General features: G+C 31.5%; 1 protein-coding gene across 2 annotated transcripts in view; it reads right to left on the bottom strand.

The window, feature by feature from the left end:
* LOC129949319 (protein spinster) overlaps positions 1-22,674 on the bottom strand; it is a 46,119-nt gene extending 23,445 nt beyond the window's left edge. The window contains exon 1 of one of the 2 annotated variants that reach the window (XM_056060706.1): positions 21,530-22,674. In XM_056060706.1, coding sequence (XP_055916681.1) covers positions 21,530-21,827 — 298 coding nt within the window. In that variant the 5' untranslated portion in view covers positions 21,828-22,674. The remainder of the gene's footprint in view (positions 1-21,529) is intronic. The other variant, XM_056060707.1, reaches the window with a different exon arrangement.
* Between the last annotated feature and the right edge of the window lie 1,845 nt (positions 22,675-24,519).

Raw genomic sequence — 24,519 nt, 5'->3', positions numbered from 1 at the left:
TTGGGGAGTAGACGAAGAAACAAACACTCATATTTTTCTGTGTTATTTTCACTTCAAAATCAAGAAGATATCATTAATGGGTCGAATATAAACGAATTGACATTAACATCTTGAACTTGAAGGAATGTTTGTAACACAATCCAAAACCTGCTAAATTTGAATTAACTTGAAAATTTATAACGGTGTTTATCGATTCAGTAAACTTCAGACTAAAAATCAAGCAACTCAAATTGGAGATCATAATTTTTGCGTATACTAAGAATTTCATTTCATTCAACTCATTATCGGATGTTAAAAAATAATACGAAAACTTTGTAATCATACTTACTCTAAAGTAAGTACGAGTATTTTCAATGCATTTTGTACAGCACATAATTATATGCTATCTTACCTTTCTAAGATGCTCGCACAAGTCCTTTCAATTCTGAATAAATCGATTTTAAAATTTAATGAACAAAATTAAATTTACAGCATACAAAAGGGATTATGTTTAACCTTTACATGTTTAAAGTTTAAACAAGGCTCTAGCCTTGGTCTTAATCTTTTGAATAAAACGAAGACCACATTTTTAATGCGCATCTGAGAAAAAATGCATGTATTTGATAGTAAGTCCGAGATTAAACTTACTCGTAAGTGTTAATTGATGGGCATTTCTGCAAGTGTGAAGAGGGGAATGCAAGTGGTATTCCGACAGAACCTATGAAAATAGCAATAGGACAACCACATGGAACATTGCACTGCTTTTGAAGCGATGTAAGAGTTTAGGTAATATTTACACAACCTATCATTTTTCAAGCTCTTTTTTGGCTCTATTCAAAACAATTAAGATTGTTAAAGGGACACCTGCAGGATTGAAGGCTTAGTAGGTAACAGCCAGATAGAAACGGCAAACAAATTCTTGCATCTTCGTAGAAATTCTAAAAATGTTCCTAAATTCTTCATAAGAGTTGATTTGTAATACAAATACCGAGTATTAAAACTCATTTCATTTGTCCCAAACGAGTTTCGTTTAGGTCATGCATAATAGCATTCGCGTGGGTTACACTTAATCCAAACACAAAAATCTAAATAATGTTCCTTTGTATTTTACAAAATCAAGGTTAATATTACAAATTATACGTTTAAAGTGCAAAGTAAAAATCAATGATTACATTTGATGACCAATTTAAAGTTCAAACATGACCATACAAAAGAGTATACTTGGCTGGGAGCCAATTTGGGCTGCAATTTTGAATGGCTCCACCAAGCCAGACGCAACAATCATACGAGATGCAATTTGGTTCACCACTGTGTCGCGTTCGGTCACAGCGCCGCCGCCGCCGCGCCAATCCATTCACTTCCACGTTGTTATTATATCGAGAAAAAAACAAAATAATTGTGCTCTTAACTTACATATGAAATGATTCACCGTTGATATAACTACTTTACCGATGATTTACTGAAAGATTTTAAAAGTAATTTCATATGTAAAGGGCTTAGTCACAATGGAATTTTGTTGGCTGTAACATGCAAAAAGTAATTGCGTGTAGAACATTCATGCCCTTTGATTTCTTATTGAAGTATTTCTTGTTGCAGCCTTTAGGATTTTCATATTTAAAAATATTCAATGGTAGTGAACACGTTTTTAAAATTGAAAGTGTTGTAATTTAAAAATGTTTTTTTTTTTTTTTTTAAAAAACGGCACAAGTTGATAGCTGAACACAAACAAATTGTATTGAAATATTCACCATTTTCTTTATTTTGTATTTTGAACACTCTATGCGCATCACTAAACAGTGTTTCTAATACATGTTTCGGAGCCAACTAAAGCTTTCATTAAATACTTTGGTTTAAAATACTTAAGAATTCAGATGATACCAATTAACACTTAGGTGTCAATTTCAAACTTTGGTCATGAATTATTATTTAAGTTTTTAAAAGAAAGGTATGCCAGGAAGGGCCTTGTTATAGCTATCATTGAACCTAATCATTCAAATTTTGTTGACAAATTATAATTTTCATTGAAAATTTTTATCACTGGACACAAGGTTCCAGATAAGAAGTACGCATTTCCTGCTTAAAATCAAGCATATAAGGCTAAATTTGATTATTGAAAGAAAACTGACAGTTGGAAATGCAAAGAAAATTGAACGCTTTGAGTATATGGTTTTTTTATTGGCGCGGGTAGATTTTGGCGCCAATTGGCGGCCAATTTGGTGACATCTGTAAAGTCTTTTGTTTATTATTCAGTTGTTTATGCCAAATCAATATGGCAAGTTACAGAATTGAACAGCACGTCAAATGATAAAACTTTATTATCAAAATAAGTGTTCGTTAACGCAAACGTTGCGCACATTGCGCCCATTTTACGGTGGGCTTCACAGTCGACTCTTTAACGTTTGGTGGCCAAATTTGAGACGACCGGTTTAGTGAACAATCAGCCAACACCCGTAAGTTCAAGATCGGCCGAGACCATCATCGCGGTCCGTGAAAGTGTACAGCACAACCCAAAGTAGCATATTCCTCGCCTTCAACTTGGCCAATTTTGCGTCGGGACGTGGGCCTGCACCCGTACAAGATCCAAGTGACATAGGAGCTCAAAGTTCATGACCATAGACAACGCCGTTTGTTCACTGACTGGTCTTCGAATCGTTTGGAAGACGACCCAAATTTTGGCCGAAAAATCATCTTTAGTGACTAGGCGCATTTTTGGATGAATGGCTGTGTTAACAAGCACAATTACCGTATATGGCACGACATCTACAAACAACCCGTCCACCCGTCCTTATTGAAAACCCCTATAGAACGATTATGTTCCGAAATGTGAAATCAAAAATCAACTAAAGAAGATCTCTTGGGAAAGTTAAAAGTTAACTACAAGAAAAGTTTTGGGTTAAATAATGTATTTTTCTTTAGTAGAACAATCTATAATTCATCAGCTTCAATTTGAAACAAGATTTAAAATAATTAATACCAATGACAGCTGGCCCCTAACAATGGAAAACGATAACAGCCAGTTGATTATGGTTACCATTCATATAATATTTCACGAGATTTAACATGATCAATTGGTACATTTGCCAATTCCGTCTCTAAATTCATGAAGAGATTGGGGATTGGGGGTCAGAGACTTTATCTTTCCACTTGACTATAAGAAAAAAGTCTTAAGGTATCAAAAGACTTCGTTAGCCAATTTTGATTAACATTTGGAGAAATGTCGTGCTCAGGAAACATTTTAGTATAATTGTGATTTTTTCTCTTTTTTTGTCACAGGTAACGCCTTTTTGTAGTGAGTTTTAATTTGTCCAATGTGAAAAGATGACAGTTTAAAAGTAACAGTGGCAGCCTGAAATGCGACCTTAAATTTGAGCATCGAAATGACAGTTTAGACTTACTGCTTTCAGTTTTGATAAATACCTACAAGTTCTTGCTCAAACATTTTCTAAAAATAAAACGCAAATTACGTGAAAGACGCTAGTCTCTCCAACTTCTAAATAAAGCTACGCCTCTGTTTTGCGTCGTCTATACAGCTAACAGTTGCCCATCTGATTCACTGAGTAGTGAGTATGGAATTTATCGTACGATTATTTTTAACCAATCAGATTGTGTTGCTTCAAAAATGACGTAACGTAGAAATACGTATTTGCCAACGTGTAGTTTGTGCAGCTGAAATGGGTTTCTGTTATCTTACTGTTGGGTGTTGTTGTTGTTGTTGTTGTATTGTCGACTCTTTAGTCATTCTCAACTTCGTAAAACTAGACTCATCGATTTTTGTTTCTTTGAAAATAAGGTAAGTTATAGGTATAGCATAAAGATACAACATGTGGTAAGAGTAGGAGAAGTAGCTGTATGCAATAATGTAGTTATACCTGTGAAGTTAGTGGTGAATGAGAAGATGGGTGACACCGTCTCTTGACTTCACACATAACCAGTTATTTATGCCGGCTGGTTTTTGCCTATAAGCAACTTGACGTTTTAAGCAGGTTAAAGAATGTAGAGGCAAAGCAGAGACCGCCGATAACGTAAATATCTAAAAGGGGGAAAAACAAAATTTTAATAAATGAACGAAACGCCAACGCTACTGCTTGCCACTGCCACTTCCGCTGCTGCTGCTACCGGCCGCTACCTTTGTTGCCGGTTGTAGCACAGTATAGTATAGATTTGGCAAGTGCAACGAATTCTTGGCGCAATGCATGCAACTGATGAAATTAAATAAAGAATTGGAATGTAAAATATTTGTTGATGGTCTGGTGATATTGTTGCAGGTTGGATACTTTTATAAAAAGAAAAGAAAAACGGTAAAATGACATACCAATCTATCAAAAGATTGATTTTAATAGATTATAGATGATAATTATGTAGTTGAGTGAAAGTTACCTGCAAAAGATAAAACCCATTTTTTTTTTGAATATTGAATGTTTAAAATAACATAGAAAAATGGCGCCCAACAGTCACTTAAGTAAACAAATTTTTCTTTGAACTTTTTTTTAATTTATTTAAAAAAAAATGTTCTACTTGTCCAATATTTTATGTTCACAAAACAGTTGCAATAAATATCTAAGTAAACATAAATAATAAGCGAATTATTGCGTATTTTTAGCAAAAAACCCACTTTTTTATGTGAAAAGAGACTTTTATGTTTTTTGAACTCATAGAGTTAGGTATAAGTCGCACGACTGAAGAAGTGAATTTAGATAAATATTTTTCTCGAGATGAAAATGCTAGGCGTGCTCGGGTAAAAGAGCCCTAAAATGACATTATTTATACAATGGCCTAGATAATTTAAGAACATGCGTATAGAGGCAAACAAACGAATACAGTTTTCATTAATAAAACTGAAATGAGCCTTTTTGTTGTGAGTGCTCTATATTCTATATACATATGTAGGTACTTTAAGTGGGCGATCCTGAGGTTATAATATTGTCTTAATGCATAATTTGTATTTGTAGGTACATATATAATTTGCTGTTGGCAATAAATGCATTCTCGTTAAATATTGGGGTGGACCGCAGGTCGACAGAAAATAAGTTTTTTAATACTTTATATTAATATTTTAAATTTGAATTTCATTTTTGCATTTTTAATTTTATTAAGAATTTTTGCTAATGTTAAAATAAAAATAAGGCTTATTGATAATTTTGTGTGTATAATTGAAGCATTTTGATGAAGAAGGGGGTAAGTGATATTTGCAAAATTTCAAAATCTAAGGACAGAGCTTTTTTCGTATTCCAATTTTAGAAAAGGTTAATAAAACAAAAAACATAATACTTTTTTAACAGTGTGACTTTTAAGCTTTTGCTAAATATCCTCATTTATCGAGAAAAACAAAAAATGTCGCTTATTCCTTTTTTATTCAAACTCTTTAATTGTTTTTTATTCAGTTGGAAATTAATGGAGAATGTATGGTCTGTTGGCAAAATGTGTTTTTAATTCACAATACATACAACCACGTTCTTATTTTTAGGTAATCTGCTGAGCATAGTTTACAACATAAATGCATACAAAACATTGTTCAACAAAATAAAGGAATTTATTTTCCTGTATTCAAATTTTTTAAATAAAACCACATTTTAAAATATACCATTCGAAAATGCAAAACAAAATACATTGATTTAAGGGGCAGGATAAAACGCAACCTAGTTCTTAAAAGAATATTGTACGATGTTTTCACAAAGTACAAATCTTTATCTTCTAGATGCAGTTTAAATAATTTGAGTACCTAATCACTTAGTTTTCGTTTGGTTTATATTTGAAGTTTTTGAAGTTTTAAAAAATTGTATTTCTTTATGGTTTTGAAAGAAAAAATGTAAGTACATTTATAATGCTGATTGCAAACTTTTTTTTAGCTTTATTTGATCAAACTCAAAAATACTCGTTTTCAATATTATTACCCTGCGAATTTATTAGACTGCGAATTCGTAATAAGAATAAAAGATTGTTTTATAACGTTTTGCCTTTTTATGTTAAGAACCGTATTTGCATAAATGTTTCGGCGGTTATTTAAGTTTTATGAGGGACGCTTATCTGAAGTCTAACAACTAATGGTTTTTTTTTTTTGAAAAATAAATAGGATACTGAAAATTTTTAAACGGAATATTGAAAATAGTGATTTACAGGTTTGAAAAATCATCACGAATATTTATTTTATATAAATGGTTTATCTCAAATACCTAAAGCTATAGATTAGTTTTGGAATCAAATTTGAGCTAAGGTCATCAAAACCATTGGAAAAGAATAAACTGCGTGCCATATAGGAAACCTTGTTGACCAGGGAAATCCATTGGGTTTTTCATAATCCCTGTAATTTTGTTTAGAAATCACGAATAAAACTATTTCCATCAAAAGAATTAATGGGAAAGAAATTAAAAAAAATTAACATAAGACAGAGGGAGTAGCAAACTTTTGGTCAGAATATTTTGTACACATTTGCAAGGCTTCTAGACCAGTTGCGTCTACCATAGAAGAAGAAGGAAAAGGCTCAACAACTGATACAGCCTCGTTTGTGGAAAAATATTCTATGCTGAATTATAAACTGACTAAAGCTAAAGCTTATTTACTACAGAAACAAAATTTCTCTTTTGTTTTATTCATGTGAGATTTTGTGTGGGTATTTTTTTTTTAATTCTCTAAGATTTAATTTGAAGGCACTGAATTTTACTTAATATTAGGTTGAACTTTTTTTTAATGATTTCACTTAACTCCTTAAATGCTACCATCCATTCATGATGCACTTTCAAAAATTAACAAAATTATAAAAAAGAACTTTTTCCCTGTATATTAAACGAAATTCAACACATTCAACTAAATACCCACTGCATCTATTATAAAATAACTAAAAGCATTGAACTTTCTCCACATTGCATTAAACAAAAACATTTACTTTACGGAAGCTCAAGTAAGCTACATAATTAAGGTAAAGTAAGCATATACTCGTAGAAGTACCCATAAAGAGGAATATTTTCTTTTCCGCATTTCTTTCTTATACTTCTTTACTTTTAACATTTTTTACTTTAGAAACTTTTATTTGTACTTCGAAAAGTGTTAAAATGAGTGTTACATTTATTCAAAGGTATAAGATGGGTAGGTAATATATATAGAAATATATTTTGGTGTACATTTTGGCTTTTTGGCCAGAAGCTTTCCTGTTTTTACATTTGACTAAACTGGCTAAATACACTTTTCAACAAAGTACTGAAATTTTAACCAAAACAGCCAAAAACAATAGGAAGTTTGCAAGAAAAAATTTGCTGACCATGTTATTTTTTGAAGAGTTCATTACATACAATTGTTCACTGAGAACTCATGTGATTTAACACCTTGAGATTTTTTCTTTACGATCATTTGAAAGATAAAGTCAATTTGCCAATACTTCACTATCCATTCAAGACGTTTATGATGCAATGTGTGAAGTTATGGAATAGAGTTGTAAAAATTAAAGTTTTGTAGTGACTGTAGTTAATTTATGACTACTTTTTCTTAAAAGTCTTTTGACTTCTAAAATAACTTTTACCTTTAATATAAAAGTCAAGACGTTTTTGAAAGAAATGACTTTAAAATTTAAAAAATTCAATTTGAATGCAGTCCCTTTGACTTTCTAAAGTCTTTAAAGTAAATTTTAAATGCAAGTCAAATTTGAAAGGCAGTAAGTCACTTGAGTGCAGTCTTTTAAATTCTTTTGAATGCAGCTAAAAAATAATAAAGCTACGTTTTTGGCCACAACATTATATGCATTTTAGTAAAAGCGTCGGTAAGTATATATTTAAAACGATTTTATAAACTATATTTTTACTTGAGGCATTGTAGGAACTAGAATTCAAGTAAAATAAATGCAATCGTAAAAAATTTCAAACTTAAAATTTTAATCAAACATGACATTACGATGATAGAGAATGCAAAAAAAGCGGGTTCTCTCGATTCCGTCCGTCTGTTTGTCCGTTCTGATCCCACAGCCCAAAGAATTGGGTTGATTGACGTCATATTTGGAATTTAAGGTTTAAAGACGATAAAAAAACAGTACACAATTGTTCGTCGAAAGTCGATTTTTTATAATTTTCGTAAAATTTCTTTCTCTAAATTGGATTCTTTCAAAATAAAAAAAATATTTTATGCTGCTCCAATAGGGTATTCCACATAGAACAGTGATTTTGTTTTTAAGTTTTCTCAAGAACTAACCAACCGAATTCAAGAATTTTATTTATTCACAACCTCTTATACTGTCTCAAAAATATTTAATTACCAAAAATTTCATTGTTCTTTTTGATAAAAAAAAAAATATTTAACATTTTTTTCCAAATTCTATATCTTGAAAATGGTCATAATTGTTCAATAAATTGAAATGTAAAAGGTTTTTTTAATAAGTTCTAAACAACTGCATCAAATCACGAGTTTTAACTGTTTGTAAATTTTTTTTAGTTAATTGACTTTGATTTTACTGTACTGTGGTCAGTAAAAGACTTTGGTCCTTAGAACTCTGTTATCGAGAACTATAATAAGCCGCAAATGAGTGATTTGTTTATGGAAAACCCGTATTCGTGGCGGCCAATTGATTCTTAACGTTTATCGGGATTATGTCAAGCCGCTTGTCTACCCAGAGAAACCCGAGATAATTTACGCCTCGGAAGAGAATATTCGGTGCGTTATTGATGATATACGGCGCCAATTGCTGCAAAAAAATTGGGTCTTTCGGCTGGATATTAGCCGCTGCCGCGGGGACCGCAATCCCCTGGGATCTTAAGTGGCTTTTGTATTTATTTAACGATAAAAAGATAAGCAAATACTTTCAAAGTATTTATTTTAAATGGTGTTATAAACTATATTTTTTTATATTTTATTTATCTCTTCATTTCTTAAAACTAATATTTCCTACGATACCAAAAATTAGAAGTTTTACTAATGTTTATGGGGGAAAAACAATTTATTTCTTTAATGTTTGACTTTTCATTAAAGTTGCTTATCGAAAAAACATACGCAATATCGTCCGATGAATCTTACTCCATATTTAGAAAATTTATTCTATTTTTCGCTCCACGTGACCAATATATTCTCAATCGTAAGTAAATATTTTGTAAAATTGAAAACATGTTAAAATTGATTTTCCTAGTAAGTATAAATTTTGCCAATTATGTCAAAACGACAAATTTTAGAACCAAAAATGAATACCTCTTGAACATATAAACATGGTAAAGTTATGCTGTTCAGATATTTGTATAAATTATGTAAGTATGATTATTAGACATTTGTAAATAACAATTTGCATGTTCAATTTTTGGCAAATTAATAAAACAACTAAAAAAGGTTATACTTATAAGAATATATCTGCATCGTAATATCATCTAAAATAAGCAATGACCAAATAAAAAAACATCATTTCGTCGCAAATTATTAATTCTCAAAAAACAACAAAATCACATAAGACCGCTTTTCCAAATACACTGAACTTTGGACTGCTTATTCCCGTCTATCAAATAAATTTAAATACATTTCGGATGGCTCGCTTTTGAAATGTATTTAGGTACACATATACAAATCTACATAATTATTTCACAAAACAAAAATATAGAAACCAAACAAAAATAATATAATATATCTTATTTATATCATATTAACCTTACAACAAAATGCGGCGTATTATAAAATCCATGCAAAACTTGCAGCTGCTATATCAAAACCATTACGCCTGGGGAATAAACTTTATATGAATAAATTCGAATTTATACTTAAATTAACTTAAATATTGTTTTTTTCTAATGGAGTGAAAGAGGAGAACTTAGAAAGTTGTAACTATGATTTTGACTCTATGTACTTGCATCCTCATAAATAATATTTTACTTGTTTTATATTCACAGGAAGTTTAAAAGTTATATTTTTAAAATTAATCAATTTTTCTTCTTGCAAAAATTATGCTTTCGTTGACAGATTCACTTTTGAAACGAATTAAAAATCAGAGGGAGTAAACGCGTTTTTTTTGTATGGTTAGTTTATGGTTGAAGAAGTTTTAAACGCATTGAAACGTTCGTCAAAATGTTAATATAATGTTAATATAATATAATTTCCCCATAATTACGGAAAAGAGAGGCACAACGAGTAAGTTTACAGTGAAGACATGTTTGACAATATGAGTTTAACACTTTGTCATTGAATATTCATTTTGTTCTAACTTTGCACATTGGTTTTAATTGTCTGCATATTGTAATGAGTGGAAAATTTTGAGCCAGTTAACGCATTACACATTCGTGTGGTGCGGCTAAAGGAAGAATCCCTGTACTTAACAGTACGTCCAAAATTAGACTCATTGGTAAACTGATGAGCTTTCCTAGAAGTGCAGATAATACGGTAGAATTTTTTAAGGGTAGGGATGCAACTGGCTCGCTATAAGAGAATGATCTGCCTTAATTTTTAAAGCTCTCTTTTTAATTCTATCAAAAAGACTGAAGTACGTAATTGTGACACCAACCCAAACATGTGAATTATACTTGAGTTTTGGATGAATAAAAACAGAACAGAACAGATCAATCCACAACAAGTGGATTGTGATGCACATACCTAGAACTGAAAACCGTTGATTCTCCTCGATGCCATAACCACCCATGGATAGTGGCATTAGGTGAGGGTTACGTTTTTGCGACAATAGTTCTCGAAGAAATCAATTCTTGATGATTTTGTATTCCTTATTTAACAATGCTGTCAAGATAAGAATATAATGAGAGCTTATAATACGCTGCCGTCGGTATTCCACATTTGAAGAACAAGGATGAAAACGAAGAAAGGATTATGAAAAGCTGAGGGTATTGTCATCAGCGACACAATTTACCAGTTAAGAAGTTTCAGAGAAAAAATCATTTTTAAAAATAAGGAAGAATGTCGAAAACAAAACGGAGCCCTGGGGCACACCAGCGTTTATTTTATGGATATCAGATTGAGCGGTCCAAAAGGTAATTGCTAACCCAACAAAGAAGAGATTCGTCAACATCAAAAATACGCTTCTTCGATAAGAGAGCTTGATGCCAAACTGGTTTAAATGCTGTGAGATATTCGGCTGGACAAATGATGTTTTCCATCTATTCGGAAAGGGATCAGTAAATAAGGCCAGATGGAAAAGCTTACGCAGTGGCTTTGCCAGCGTTGAAGAAGAAAATCTCTTTAAAACGATAGCGGGGATACTATGCGGGCTAGCGGTTTTGTGAATGTAAAGATCTTTAAGTACTCTACCAACTTCCAAGTATAGGAGGAGGCATTTTACTTATTGGCAGCATTGAATTAGCAGCAAACTGTGTTGCAAGCATATAGGCTTTATTAGTTGAGCTTACAAAAGGAGTGTCATTGGAAACGAATATAGGAACCGACGATGACGTAGAATTACGCTGATTTTTGCAGTTGGTGTATTTAAATTGTTGAGAGAGTTTTCAATGATGTTGTTTTTGAAAGTAAATCCATTAATTTGATTGCAATCACCCAATAATTGAAAGGTACATGCATACGCGTTAAAATTGTTACATTTCACTGAACAACACTTCGCTATGTACCACACAAGCAACGGCAATTCAGCAAGAAACACATTCTGACTGAGTTACTTTTTTTGAAGAACTGATCAAAATTGATAACCAAGATCTTTTGATTGAACCAAAAAAATCAAATCAAATGGGGTGGCGCAACAGTCCGTTGTGAACCAGGGCCTAGTGACTTACAACTCTCAACCATTCCTGTGTGCGAGTACTGTTGTCAGGAATGGAAGGGACCTACAATTTTAGGCCGAATCCGAACGGCTAGTTTGAGAAAGCACTTTTTCATGACAAGAATTACTCTTGAAGGATTTGTCAATTCCCCCGCAAGAGGCAGTACCCGCGAATTTTTTTTTTTTTTTTTTTTTTAAATTAAGGTGGCACAGGCAGGGATTGAACCCAAGACCCCTTGCATGACAGTCCAACGCACTTTTTTTTTTTTTTTTTTCAAATTCATTTTTATTTATTCAATCTTAAACCTATCTTAAAGCTAGACAAAAATTCAAAAAACTAGCCTAATTATCCATAACTTACAACTAACTTAATGGTCCCATACGGACACTCTAAGCTAAACTATAACACTAATTACTAATGCCTTTCGGCCTTAAGATCTATTTTACTTCAATTTAAATTTTATTTGTTTTGTTTTTATTAGAAAATTTTGAAAAAAAAAACTAATATCAATAACCTTTTTTATTTATTTTTTTTATAAAAAACAGTCCAACGCACTAACCATCATGCCACGGGTACTACCATTGATTGAACCATTTAAATATTTTATTTCTAGACACATCAAGGACATACAGCCGCAAACACGCTAATTTGTCATGAAAAAGATATAGTCATGTATAGGTGTAGCCGTGGTGCCGTTTGGCTGATTTTCTTCCGTTGAAATAAGAATCTGCTGAAACAATAATTCTGTCTTTAAAGTATCAAAATATATACGATTTAAGACACTAACCATTTAGAAACCTTGAAGGACAAAATATAAAGCGCATCTATCTATTTAAATAAATCTAAAATCTTCGATTTAAAAAATTATCTAGCATTGCAAAACTAAGCCGTACAAGATACAAGATGAATTTGATGCACCTCGATATTTAATTTATAAATTTAAATATTATTTCAGTAATTTTCGAACCCCTATGCCAATGAATAAAATAATTTAATGCGAAACTTCATCGATTCATCAAAAAGCTGTGAATGCAACTTTGAAATAAACCATTACGCACCTGCCATCACAAGGTTTAAAGGTTTAGAGTTTAAATTGAACTCTTAATTTTTGTATTTCTTCTAGATTTCTTTGGACTCAAATGACAACTCTGTTTTAATTGTATTCCGTCTTGAATTTTTCTAAAAGATTACTTCCTAAAAAAATTATGCATGCAAATTTGAATTAGAACACATTTAATTGTAACTCATTGCTAAAAAGGTTAAATTAATTTAAAGTTCATGATTGTTTTACCTTCGTTTTTTGATTAGCATGTATATATTTTAATTGAATTTGCAGTGATAAATATAACATGATGTTGATTTAAGAAAAAAAAAAAACCATTGATACTCTGTTACTATGTTCAAGACATAAAATGAAGCTCAGTGATGTATTTATGTATGTATTTAAATTAAACAAAAATAGAATTTTAACTTTGCTTTAAAAACAAACCTTCATAAGTTTAGTTTTACTTAATTTTTTCCGATATGACTTTATTTAGGAATACAGCAATATTATTTTTAACAGAACTTAAAATTTCTTTTGTACCTTTTCCATAATAAATCTACTATTATACAACATAAATAAAGAAATTAAAATATAAACAAGTTTTCTTCATTATAAAAAAGAATATTTTATTTTTGGCTTAGCACTAGATAAAGCCCTGACCATTTAAGATAAAGTGATGATACAGCTTAATTTTAATTAATTTTAGGTTGATTTTGGATAAATATAAGCATAAATGTACAAAAGTACAACTCAATAAAATTCATGAGGCGAATCAACGTCAATAATAATAATTGATTTTCCATTTTAGTATTTATAAATCATGGTATTAGTGCATGTGTTTGGTAAATGTTATTTTTGAATTGATTAATGAATATCCACCCCCATACTTGTTTTTCCTTCTACCTACATTAATAAATTCTTTAACATGAGTTCAATAATGATTTTAAATGACAGACGAGCCTAATTGCGTTTTAATAAAATGACATGATGACATAATCAAAAGCCAAAAAGTTAATATTTTCCTAAATTATCACATTAATATCGTCTCGATTTTGTTTTTAATAAATCAACATTTATAACTACTTATATATTTAAGGAATAAGAGTAACTAAATACTAACCTATTTAAGATATACCTAGAAACCTTGTTAGTATTAACAAACTGCTAATGATGGATACAAATAGTGTCTTTGATGACTCAGTTATTTCGTGATCACTTTATAGTGACATAAAAATCGAGTTTTTAAATTTAACGACAAAACAAAACAAAATTGCAAACAAGTATAAAAGCTTTTATCTTCTTAACTACCTACTACATAGATGAAAAAGATATTATTTTTTTTAATCAATGGAAGAACAAAATTAACGATAATAGTTATTAGTCTTTGCATGCAATTCGAACTAATAAAACTTGGTTTTAGAAAGGGGTGTTTTGTATGATTACGTGTCTTCTAACTTTGAATTCATAAAGAAGAAATAAGCATGTTATTTTTAGGGATCAACTCTACAATCATAATAATATAATTTTAAGTTTTCTGTTTCTATAATTTTGTTTGGTCTTATCAAGTTTTAGATTTGCGTTCATATTCTCTAGCGTAAAAATTTGACTTGTATAAAACTTACACTTAACATTTGAAGGTAAGCTCTTATTAATAAAATCACTTTACTTTTTGCATAAATTACACTTTCTAGCCCTAGTGAAAGGGCGTTTAAAATGAAGACAAAAATAAGTTTTTTTGTCAAGGGGTTGCAGACGATTTTTTCGAAAATGCGCAAAAATACAAAATGTCGAGTTTTTTTTTTAATATTTACACCAATGAAACGGTATATTCAATTTGTATTGCTCAGTGAAAATCGCATCTTCCTAATAGCCTTTGTTGCAGTATTAGCTGCATCGGTACCATAAAGATATGAGATGGGTTAAAATTGTGTAAATTCGATACCGACTCAAGTATGTCGGAAGATAAAGATCCGGATCATGTTGATGCATTTCCTATAGATATCAATTATATTTCGCACAAAAAAAAAAAAAAAAACAAATCAGAAAAATATCAATTTCGTGGTCCTACAGCGAAACCATTAGTAAAACAAGGTGTTAACTGAAGGCCTTTAAACCCAAGTCTTTATGGCGAATGTTGTTTGTGGAATGCTAAATCCAATCCAAAATGAATAAAAAAAATCTAGGTTTTGGCCAACACTACAAGCTACAGTAGCAATACCCTCAGTTGTTCTTGAGCAACGCACTCAGTTTTGATTCTTCATTTTACTATCGTGTCTGAACATCTAAAACAAAATGTTCATCAATCTTGCAGTTAACAATGGGCATGATCTGACAACATAAACATAATGGACTCCATTTGGAGTCCAATGCATTTTTTAACTTACATTTTGAACAAGGAGACTATTTAGTTTTTCAAGTGTCATAAAATTCAAATTCTGAACTTTACTTCCTTAATACTACCCCATGCAAGCTACAAGTCCATCTCGACTTGCGTTTTGTATTTTGTAAGAAATATTACTTATTCCTTTTCGAATGCAGCATCCAGTTAAATTAAAAAACATCATAAGCAGTCATTTTGACATAAGTGGACTTGGCTTGATAATTAGGGGCCGGTTATAGCTATTAGTAAAATTCATCAGTAAATTGTTTGTTTTTAGTTTTTAAGCATGTTACAGATTTATTTCTAGCAAAAGATTGATGCAATAAGATAAATCCTATATTAAATTTTTTTTCTTCAAAGAATGAACAATGCATTTAAAGTTTTATTTAATTTATAAAACCATTTTATTTTTTTAATGATGAAATTTCATTTTACTGGACTGCCAAAATTCTAAAAAACATCCATTTCGTTTTATTGTTGGTGTTCCAATTTTGTATTGTTCCGATCACATCTTAAAAATTTTACTGATAAAACAGTAGTAAATACAACCGTAAAAAAATTGTCTGAGGCGCGAAGCTCGATGTTATGATCGAAATAAAACAACAATTTAATGACTTAAATTTACTGATTGCTATAAACGCTCATCAGTAATACATTTCAGATTCCTCCCGTTTCAAATTTTGCTGATTTTAATTATAGCCATAACCAGCCCCTTGGAAATATTTGTGTTGACTAACTTTTCAGTCAACTTTCAAATACTGTTGCCTCAATTAGAAGGCAATTTTTTGGCCGCTGGTCAATCAGATACTAGAAACTTGCCTTACTTTCAAGTCCCTTATGTTGTCTGCACCTGCCCAATGTGTGTACTTAACAAAATGACAACTGTCAAAATAGCAAGCTATTCAAAATGAAACATCTTATTGAAAAACCTTTAGATTATAAAAAAAAAAAACACTTATAAAGGGTGTCCCAAAATTAAAGCATGATTTGAATTTGCCGCCATTTGTGCAGTGAAGTGTTGGCAACCCTGAAAAAAGCAATTTGACAGCTAACAGTATAGGGTTATTAAAAATGGAGCGTTACACGATAGAACAACGTATCTTCATTATTAAAGAATATCTCAAAAATAGTGAAAGCTTTGCGGCTGCAGTTCGAAAATTTCATACAAAATATGGTCGGAATAGTGTTTTAATTTCATCAACTGTGAAGAGATTAATTGAAAAATTCATGGAGACTGGATCCGTTGGAGACGCCTAACACACTGGTCGTCCAAAAACAAGCCGTTCAAATGTGAATGTCGAAGCAGTGCGCGAGAGTGTTGTTGACAATCCAGGAACCTCAATTCGACGTCGTCGTGGACGAAAATTGCAAATTTCAAGAACCTTTCTACAGCGTATACTCACCAAAGATCTGTATCTTCATGCTTACAAAATTCAATTAACACAACAATTGAAGCCTAATGACCATGGACAGAGAAGAGAGTTCGTTGAATGGATTATTGAACATCAACAAATGGACCCTGATTTTTAGAGCAAAAACATCCTAAGCGATTTTCATCTTGATGGCTTTGTCAATCGCCAAAATTGCCGCATTTGGGGTTCGGAGAACCCACATGTGATTGTCGAAAAACAAATGCATCCACAGCGCATAACTGTATGGTGTGGATTTTGGGCTGGAGGCATAATTGGGCCATATTTTTTTGAAAATGATGCTGGTCAAGCAGTGACTGTTACTGGTGCTCGATATCGCGACATGATTATACAGTTCTTTCTGCTAAAATTGGATGATATTGATGTGTCCAATATGTGGTTTCTACAAGACGGTGCCACATGTCATACAGCCCGTGAAACAATTCAATTACTGTATGAGACATTTCCAGGTCGTGTACTATCTCGTTTCGGTGATCAAAATTGGACTCCATTAGACTTCTTTTTATGGGTTTATTTGAAATCACAAGTCTATGTCAACAAGCCCACAACCCCCCGTGCATTAAAGGATGAGATTCACCGCTGCATCACGAAATTCAACCACATTAATGCAGAATGGTCATTGAAAATTTCAACAAAAGAGCCGTGGAGGCCATTTGTCCGATGTGTTATTCCATACATAACCCTATCCTATGTTCTTTACGAGTCAATAAAAATATAACTACCAAAAGACTTAACACGGAGTTTTCTATTTAATTCAAATCTTGCGTTAATTTTGGGACACCCTTTATTTAAAAAGGTGTTTTAATTGTGTGTATAATATTCTTTTAAAATAAAGCTACTTTAATAAAATAAATAATTTAGGTGGCGCAATAATCCGTTGAGAACTAGGGTCTAGTGGCTTACGATTAATTTCGTGAGGGATGGAGAGGACCTACAGTTTTTAAACCAAATCCGAACAGCTTTTTTTTTCATGACAAGAATTACTCTCAGAGGATTTGTCAATTCCTGGCAAGAGGCAGTACCCCTTGGAAAAACTTTAGACGTCACAGACAGTGATTGAACAAAAGACCTCTAGCATGATAGTCCTACGCACTAACCATCACGCCACTGGTACTACTTACCCTATTTACGTAAGAAAATAGAAATACATTTCTAAAATTCACAACCTGCTTGTTAAATGTTAGGTTATTGCCTCAGTTAATTAAGTATTTAAAGTTATTATCGTGCCGGCGCACGGCTTCGCGCCGCAAAGATAACGACTTTAGTATCTATTGTTATTCAAAATAAAAAAATGTCAACAACAACAAATTTATAATTGAGTTAAGGTGATTTAAAATGTCTCTTTGAACTAATTACATTTAACTTTTGTAATAAAAGGTCATAAAGTGCAGCAGTTAAGTATACATGTATAGATACATACACATATGTATAAGTACTTCACAATTAATTATTCTTTGTAATGAAACATCACGCCACTTGCTTATTAATTTAAAATGTGTGTACATACATAGTACATATATAACAGTGTGTATATTTATACTTAATACTCTAATTTACTGCCTCCTCATCAGACTTCAGACATAAATAGTATCGAGACAGTTCTGAGGGCTCGCCTGCTCAAAAGCTGTAAAAATACCGGCTTTCCGCCCAAAACCTATATACCTACTGAATTGATTATTTCAAATAGAATTCATTCATATCACATGAATGGAAGTGGTGAGTCGTCGTCGTCGTCAGTTTCCCCCCAAAAAGGGGGTGCGTCTGATATGTAACGTCGAGTCAGTTGTTTCACGTCCATGAAAAATCTAGACAGTAAATTTCAAAATAATTATATTTTATATATAAAAGTGTTAATACAGGTGCCTCCAATGACTGACCTTAGCTTATTTTTGGTCTGGGATTTTTATGTTCGAATGATGTCAATTATGTATTATTATTTTAAAGCAAAACTGCATAGGTTTGATTTTTCTTTTTGTTTAAATATTAAACAAAAAATAATTCATATTCATTGACGACAACGATGACTAGGTAGAAGATAAACTTTTATCTACACTATACAAACATGCATTCTTCCAACGACCGACGACCACGACGACGATGCGAAACGCGAGATTCTATTTTTAGTCAAAGTCGAATGAAAATTCGCCAAACATTTAAAGATTTTTCTGTTTGATTTTGTCGATCGGATGATTCGCAAATGAAAATAAAAATAAATATAAAAATAGATTTATTTATGTTGTTTTTGTTTGGTTTATTTGATTTTGTTATAAATATGTACAATGAACAAAGTATGAAACTTGAATTGAAGGCAGCGAAAACATACGATTTGTGGAAAGCTTTTTTTCTCTGTAATTATATGGGGTGATGTCGGTGGTATTTTTGTACAGAATTTTTGTTTATTATAAATTTTAAAGGATGTTTTCTTTTTCTGCTCCAGCGCGCAAAGTCAAACATTTTGGCTTGCCAATAAAAGTTACTAAATGCAAATTCTAATTAATAGCAAAACAAAACTAGATGATAGTGTAAGCTCGATCATTTATTGATCAACAAGCAATAAAAGGCTTAAAATTCTGCTAAAGACCGTTTCTGCTTAGTTAAAGAAGAGTTCTGGGATCAGTATTCGAACAATGGGATACTGAATAATGTAAAAAGCAGGAATTACCTTGGGGAATAGCGTAACTTGGGTACTGCTATTCCAATAGGGTTAATTCGAGCTTTGTTTAAGCGACAAGTCGCATAAATATTTAAAAATTTAAATTTGTTTTATGGTTTATGCTTTAAAACAGTTTTGTTTTTGTTTAATCCGATTTAGATGTTTTGCCTTTATTATCTAAATAATAATCACGTAGCCTCACTAAATGTTTACAAAAATTGTTTATTTAATACGTACATAAGCATACCTACATACAAATAATACTATATGATAAAATCAATATGGTACTATTAGTCACTCTTTACACTAACTTTTTTTCCGATGCTGAGTAATCAAAAGTGTTTATTGTTTTGAATTTTTGTTTTCTTTGTAAATTGTTTAACAATTTATACACATGCATACATATATATGTATGTAAGTATATTTAAAGTTAATAAACAATCAATTTCATATGGTCAGCCAAATTCTTGTGAATTTGTTGATTTCCAATTATTGTCAATCTAAAAGTTCGCAATGTGCAACAAATAAACAAAAAGTGTTTATTGTTTACTCAAAGCTTGTTTATAAGTAATTTATAAATTATAGTTACTATGTTCATAGATATGCGTTTTTGTGCAATGTAAATTAAAGAGAAATGAACGATAAATCATGAAAACAAAATGTCTACAGTATTGGCCAAAAGTAAAGCAACTTAATTTCTAGTTTTTAATTTTGATGTAAAACTTCTTACTATAAAATTTTGAAGCTTATCTTCCCTCAAATGGATTTTCCAATAGAGTTTTGAAAAAGTGAAGAACTTTTCAGTAAAAGTATTTGTCATAATATATACAAATTACAATTTTTTTTATAAAGGTGGTTCAATTAAAAATTAAATTGTAAAAAATTAAGTGAAATTCATAGGTAACGGAAATTTGTTTGACTTAATAAAATGGAAAGTTTCAAAAAGCATATGTTAAGAAAATATCAGAAATAATTTACATTTGATTTGTTTATTGTTGTTTTTGTCTGTATAATGAAACGATCTTGTCTGATAAGCTTACAGAAACAAAACTATATTTGTATTCAGTTTTACAACAATTTATTATAAAAAGGATTACAAGGAAGCCGAGAGATCTTAAATTTCGATGTTATGCTAAACACAAATCTAACCAGAATGAGAAGTAAGATTTACATTTTTTTGTTTTTATCTTCTTGTATGGACTTGACAAGATGCTTTTAAGGCTTTATTCTGAAAAGTAGTCATGCAACAGTTAATACTGGGGTGGAATCGGCTAAGGTGATTGTTGATAAATGACAATTAAAAATGATCGAATTTGATCTACATAAGGTGATAGTTAAATTGACACCTTAAAATCTGTCACAACAAAAATGAGATAGTCATTTTCAAACAAATGTATTTATTCCGAATACGACTGGAAAATTTTCTTAGTTCACTTTGTTTCTTTTAAAAAACACATTCCTGTGACCGACAAAGCTTACGACATTCGAAAAAAGCAAGAAAAGTAAGAATTTTATTCAAAATCAGCCAATTTGAAACTTTTATTTAGATATTTTGACAATTTGAATCTGAAATTGTTCAATCGAAATACGGAGTGATTTGACTGCGAGTGTTGTATTTGTTATTCATATACGTTTCTGCTGTACTACGGATGGCTTTCGAAAAAGAAAATACTCCTACTATTTCAGATACGGCATTCCTGAAGCATTTAGTTTAATAAAAACAAAATATTATTTCTGTATTTTAATAACATGTCTAGGCTTTCGTGAGGTATAGTGTAAATAAGTTTTGACTCACATATTTCGTAGAGAATAACAAAAAATAAAGTTCTATTATTTCAAAAACACGATTATTAGGTACTATTAGGTCTTTAAAAAATCCATTTTAAATTCATGTTTCAAAGAAACTAAGCCAAGTACGTACGTACATACTTAATTAAAACATAATATCCTTTTTGTCTGCACTTTCAACTAATAATAAGACTAATAAGTAATTAGGTATAATGAATCATTTATGATTTAATTTCGAAAGGCTGGGGTCTTTATTGAGAATCTATGTCAACGTAAACACTTTCCGATTCGATAAGACTTTTATGTGATTGTCCAATTCATTTACGGATATAAAAAGGAACCTACATTATTTTCTCTTGATCTCAACTCTACAATCGGGGACTAAGTATTTTTCAGGATGTACTAACTTGGTCCTCTCGTCTGTTTGTGGGTTATTTTCCAACCCAAAGATTTATTTGCTTAGCAAGAATTGTTTAAGACCTTTACCTGCCTCAATTGCATATTTTCAATGAATTAAAATTTAATTTGAAAATTTAGTTTTTTTTTTTTTTTAAAGTGTACATAACATATAAAATAACAAACCTGCTATCGTGAAACGATCCATGTAATTTATTAAATTTACAAAGCATAAAACACCAACTGTGAACCACTCCTTGTAGCTGATAGTGGATCGAATCGCCGGAATTCTGGCCGGTTGTTCCATATTCTCCTCTGAGCTGTTGCTATTACTATCCGTTGGCATCAATTTTTGTGAAGAATAAGCCGATGGAATGCCCCCGACGCTGTCATCGGAAGCTGCTGTTGCTACCGATGCGTTATCCATTGTTGAGAGGGGATCGTATCCTTGATGATGAGGTCTGCTGTTCCCTGAAGTCGACATTCACGTTTAATTATTGCACACAAAAATCGCGACTACGTCAGCAACTAACTACTATATAAAAACTACGACAACACACACTCGAATCCGAATCAGAATTGGATCGGAGGAAACGACGATGACGAACGAACAAGAGACGCCTCAAGCGTCCCAAAGGAAAAATAAAACAAAACAACAACTAAATCTACTAAATGGATCAGATGAGAGAGAATACTTTTCCCTTGCAGTTGTAGTTGCAGTTGCAGCAAACAGTGCACCAAACTTACAGATAACAACAACAAAAAATATAGTTATTATGTAGTTGCGCCCGTTTCTTTATCGAATTTTCCGAATTCTATTGCATTTGCATTGCCGAGAATTGACAAATATAGATAAGGGAACCAAATGAGACGATAGACGAACTACAAGTACAGAAAAACACAAATTCGGCGTGCGGATCAAATAGGAATACAAAAAAGAAAACTATCGCGTTGGCAAAATCTCAAGGTTTATCCGTTTTATTTTTGTTATGTTTTGCAACTTTTTATAGGTATGTATTTCACTTTAAAGATTGAGATCTTTAGGAATTGACTGCTTACTTCGCGGTTCTCCAGAAGACAACGACGACGACGCGATGTGACAAACTTTAACGAGGTATCGAATCCGACTGAACACTGAACAATCGAATCAATACAAATTTAAAAAGAAATTTTATTATTTCGAGAACTGAATGCGGCGTTGACCGGGAAAATGTTGCTGCACTTCGGTCGGTCTTCAATCGGCTTGGATGTTGGAGTCTTTGATGGAGTAGTCTCTTGAACGTGGCTCACTGCCGAAGCCGATGCGATGACGATTTCTTTTTGACTGAAATTGAACAAACAAAATTAATGAATAACCACTACAACTGTACTTGCTGTCATCGAATCGGTTTTAATAAATTGTGAAATGTCATTTTATGGAGCATGCGCAAGGAGAAACGTCATTTGAAAGTGACGTCAGATATGTTTTGATGTGTTCATTTAATACCTTTTATTTTTACTTGAGAATTAACAATAATTTATGCGTTTAGTTGCAAAGTGAACCAATTGTTTTATTGATTAAATCTGATTCTTATTGGGGTTTAAAATAAACAACCAATCTAAAATGAATTGACCATTTCAATTAGAAACACTCACTAACAGAGGGCTAGAGAACGAAACGGTTTATATATACTCATAGGGTTGATGCCCTCACTAACAGAGGGCTAGAGAACGAAACGGTTTATATATACTCATAGGGTTGATGTATAGAATAGAAAAGAAAGTATTTATTTTTTCAAAGTTAGATGACACTTTATATAGGAACAATTTTACAGAAAAGTAGTTTAAGTAATTCTGAATTTTGGCAGATACTAGACAGAATAAAATCATCAATTTTCCAGTATTCGATTAAAAGTTAATAGGAATATTAAATAAGGAAAGCCAATTCAAGATTATATTCCACAATTTTGAAAAACGTAGTTCTAAAGTAACCTTTTTTGTCTTGAGCTTGCTCTTTTAAAAGACTATGGCCCATGAATAATTCAATTTAAATTATGGATAATAGAACGGACTCTGGCTTTCAAAACTGGTACCTATAGGAATTTCTTGTTAGTATTGCCGTTGATTTTTGAATGGAGTTGTTTTGTAATTTATGTAGGTCATCCTCTCTAAAATGGCATCTATATTCGAAACGGATTTGTGGAATGATGTTGGACACATTGAGCAAAAAAAAACAAGCAATTTAACACAATTGTGGGAGGAGATTCAAAATGCTTGGTATGCAATTCCAAAGTCACGATGTGAGACTTTGTTTGAAAGTTTGTCAAGAAGAATTGCTTCTGTACTGCAAAATAAAGGGTTCCGTACCAAATACTAAGAAAAACTTAGAATTGATAACGGTAAGTACAATTTTATCAAGAAACTGTTGAATGTGCTAAATTCGTGCTCAGGCGAAAAAGTGATGTTTCTACATTCCATACTTTTTTCTTCTTACAGATGTTAAACATATTTGATGAAGTACTATGTAATGTAAATAAAATATAACTAATTTCATATTAAGAAAACAAATTGAAAATTAAATGGTTTTTATTTTCTTTAAGAAGTGTGCTAAATTCTTGTCCACCACTGTAGGAACTCGAAGTCAAACATTACATTTCGATGATAGCGAAAAATAGGGTCCCCCGGTTAAGTCTGTCTGCCTGTTTGTCCTGGTCTCGATATCTTCAAACGGGTAAGCATTTATTTAAAAAATTGAAATGTAAAACGTACATACATATATTAATAAACTTAAAACTAAAGAATTTATATGTATGTATGCACATATGTACATCACATATGTATATAAAAAACCACTTTAACGATTTTCGAATAAAAACATTTTAAAATCAAGATTTTTTGAGAAATCAAAACATTTTTGCAGGTACATTTTTAAATCTTTAAATACAAGAAATACAAGGTTATCCATTTTGCGGTTTCAAAAGTAAACATAAATAAAAAAACTTATAGTTTGAACGTTGACACCACGCAAATTATTGTAAGCATCGATTCTTTTAAGGTAATTTTTGATCACTCTTTGACACATATTCGGCGAAATCTCAGCCATAAATTGACGAATGTTTTTTGCGTAGCTCCAGATAAAAAGTCCACGAGTGTCAAATCACATGATCTTGGCGGCCAGTTCATTTTTTGTAGTAGGT

Source organism: Eupeodes corollae, chromosome 3, assembly GCF_945859685.1.
Source record: "Eupeodes corollae chromosome 3, idEupCoro1.1, whole genome shotgun sequence".
In the NCBI taxonomy this organism is placed as follows: Eukaryota; Metazoa; Arthropoda; class Insecta; order Diptera; family Syrphidae; genus Eupeodes; species Eupeodes corollae.
Note: the sequence above shows the minus strand (reverse complement) of the source record. Positions and strands in the feature narration are given on the sequence as shown.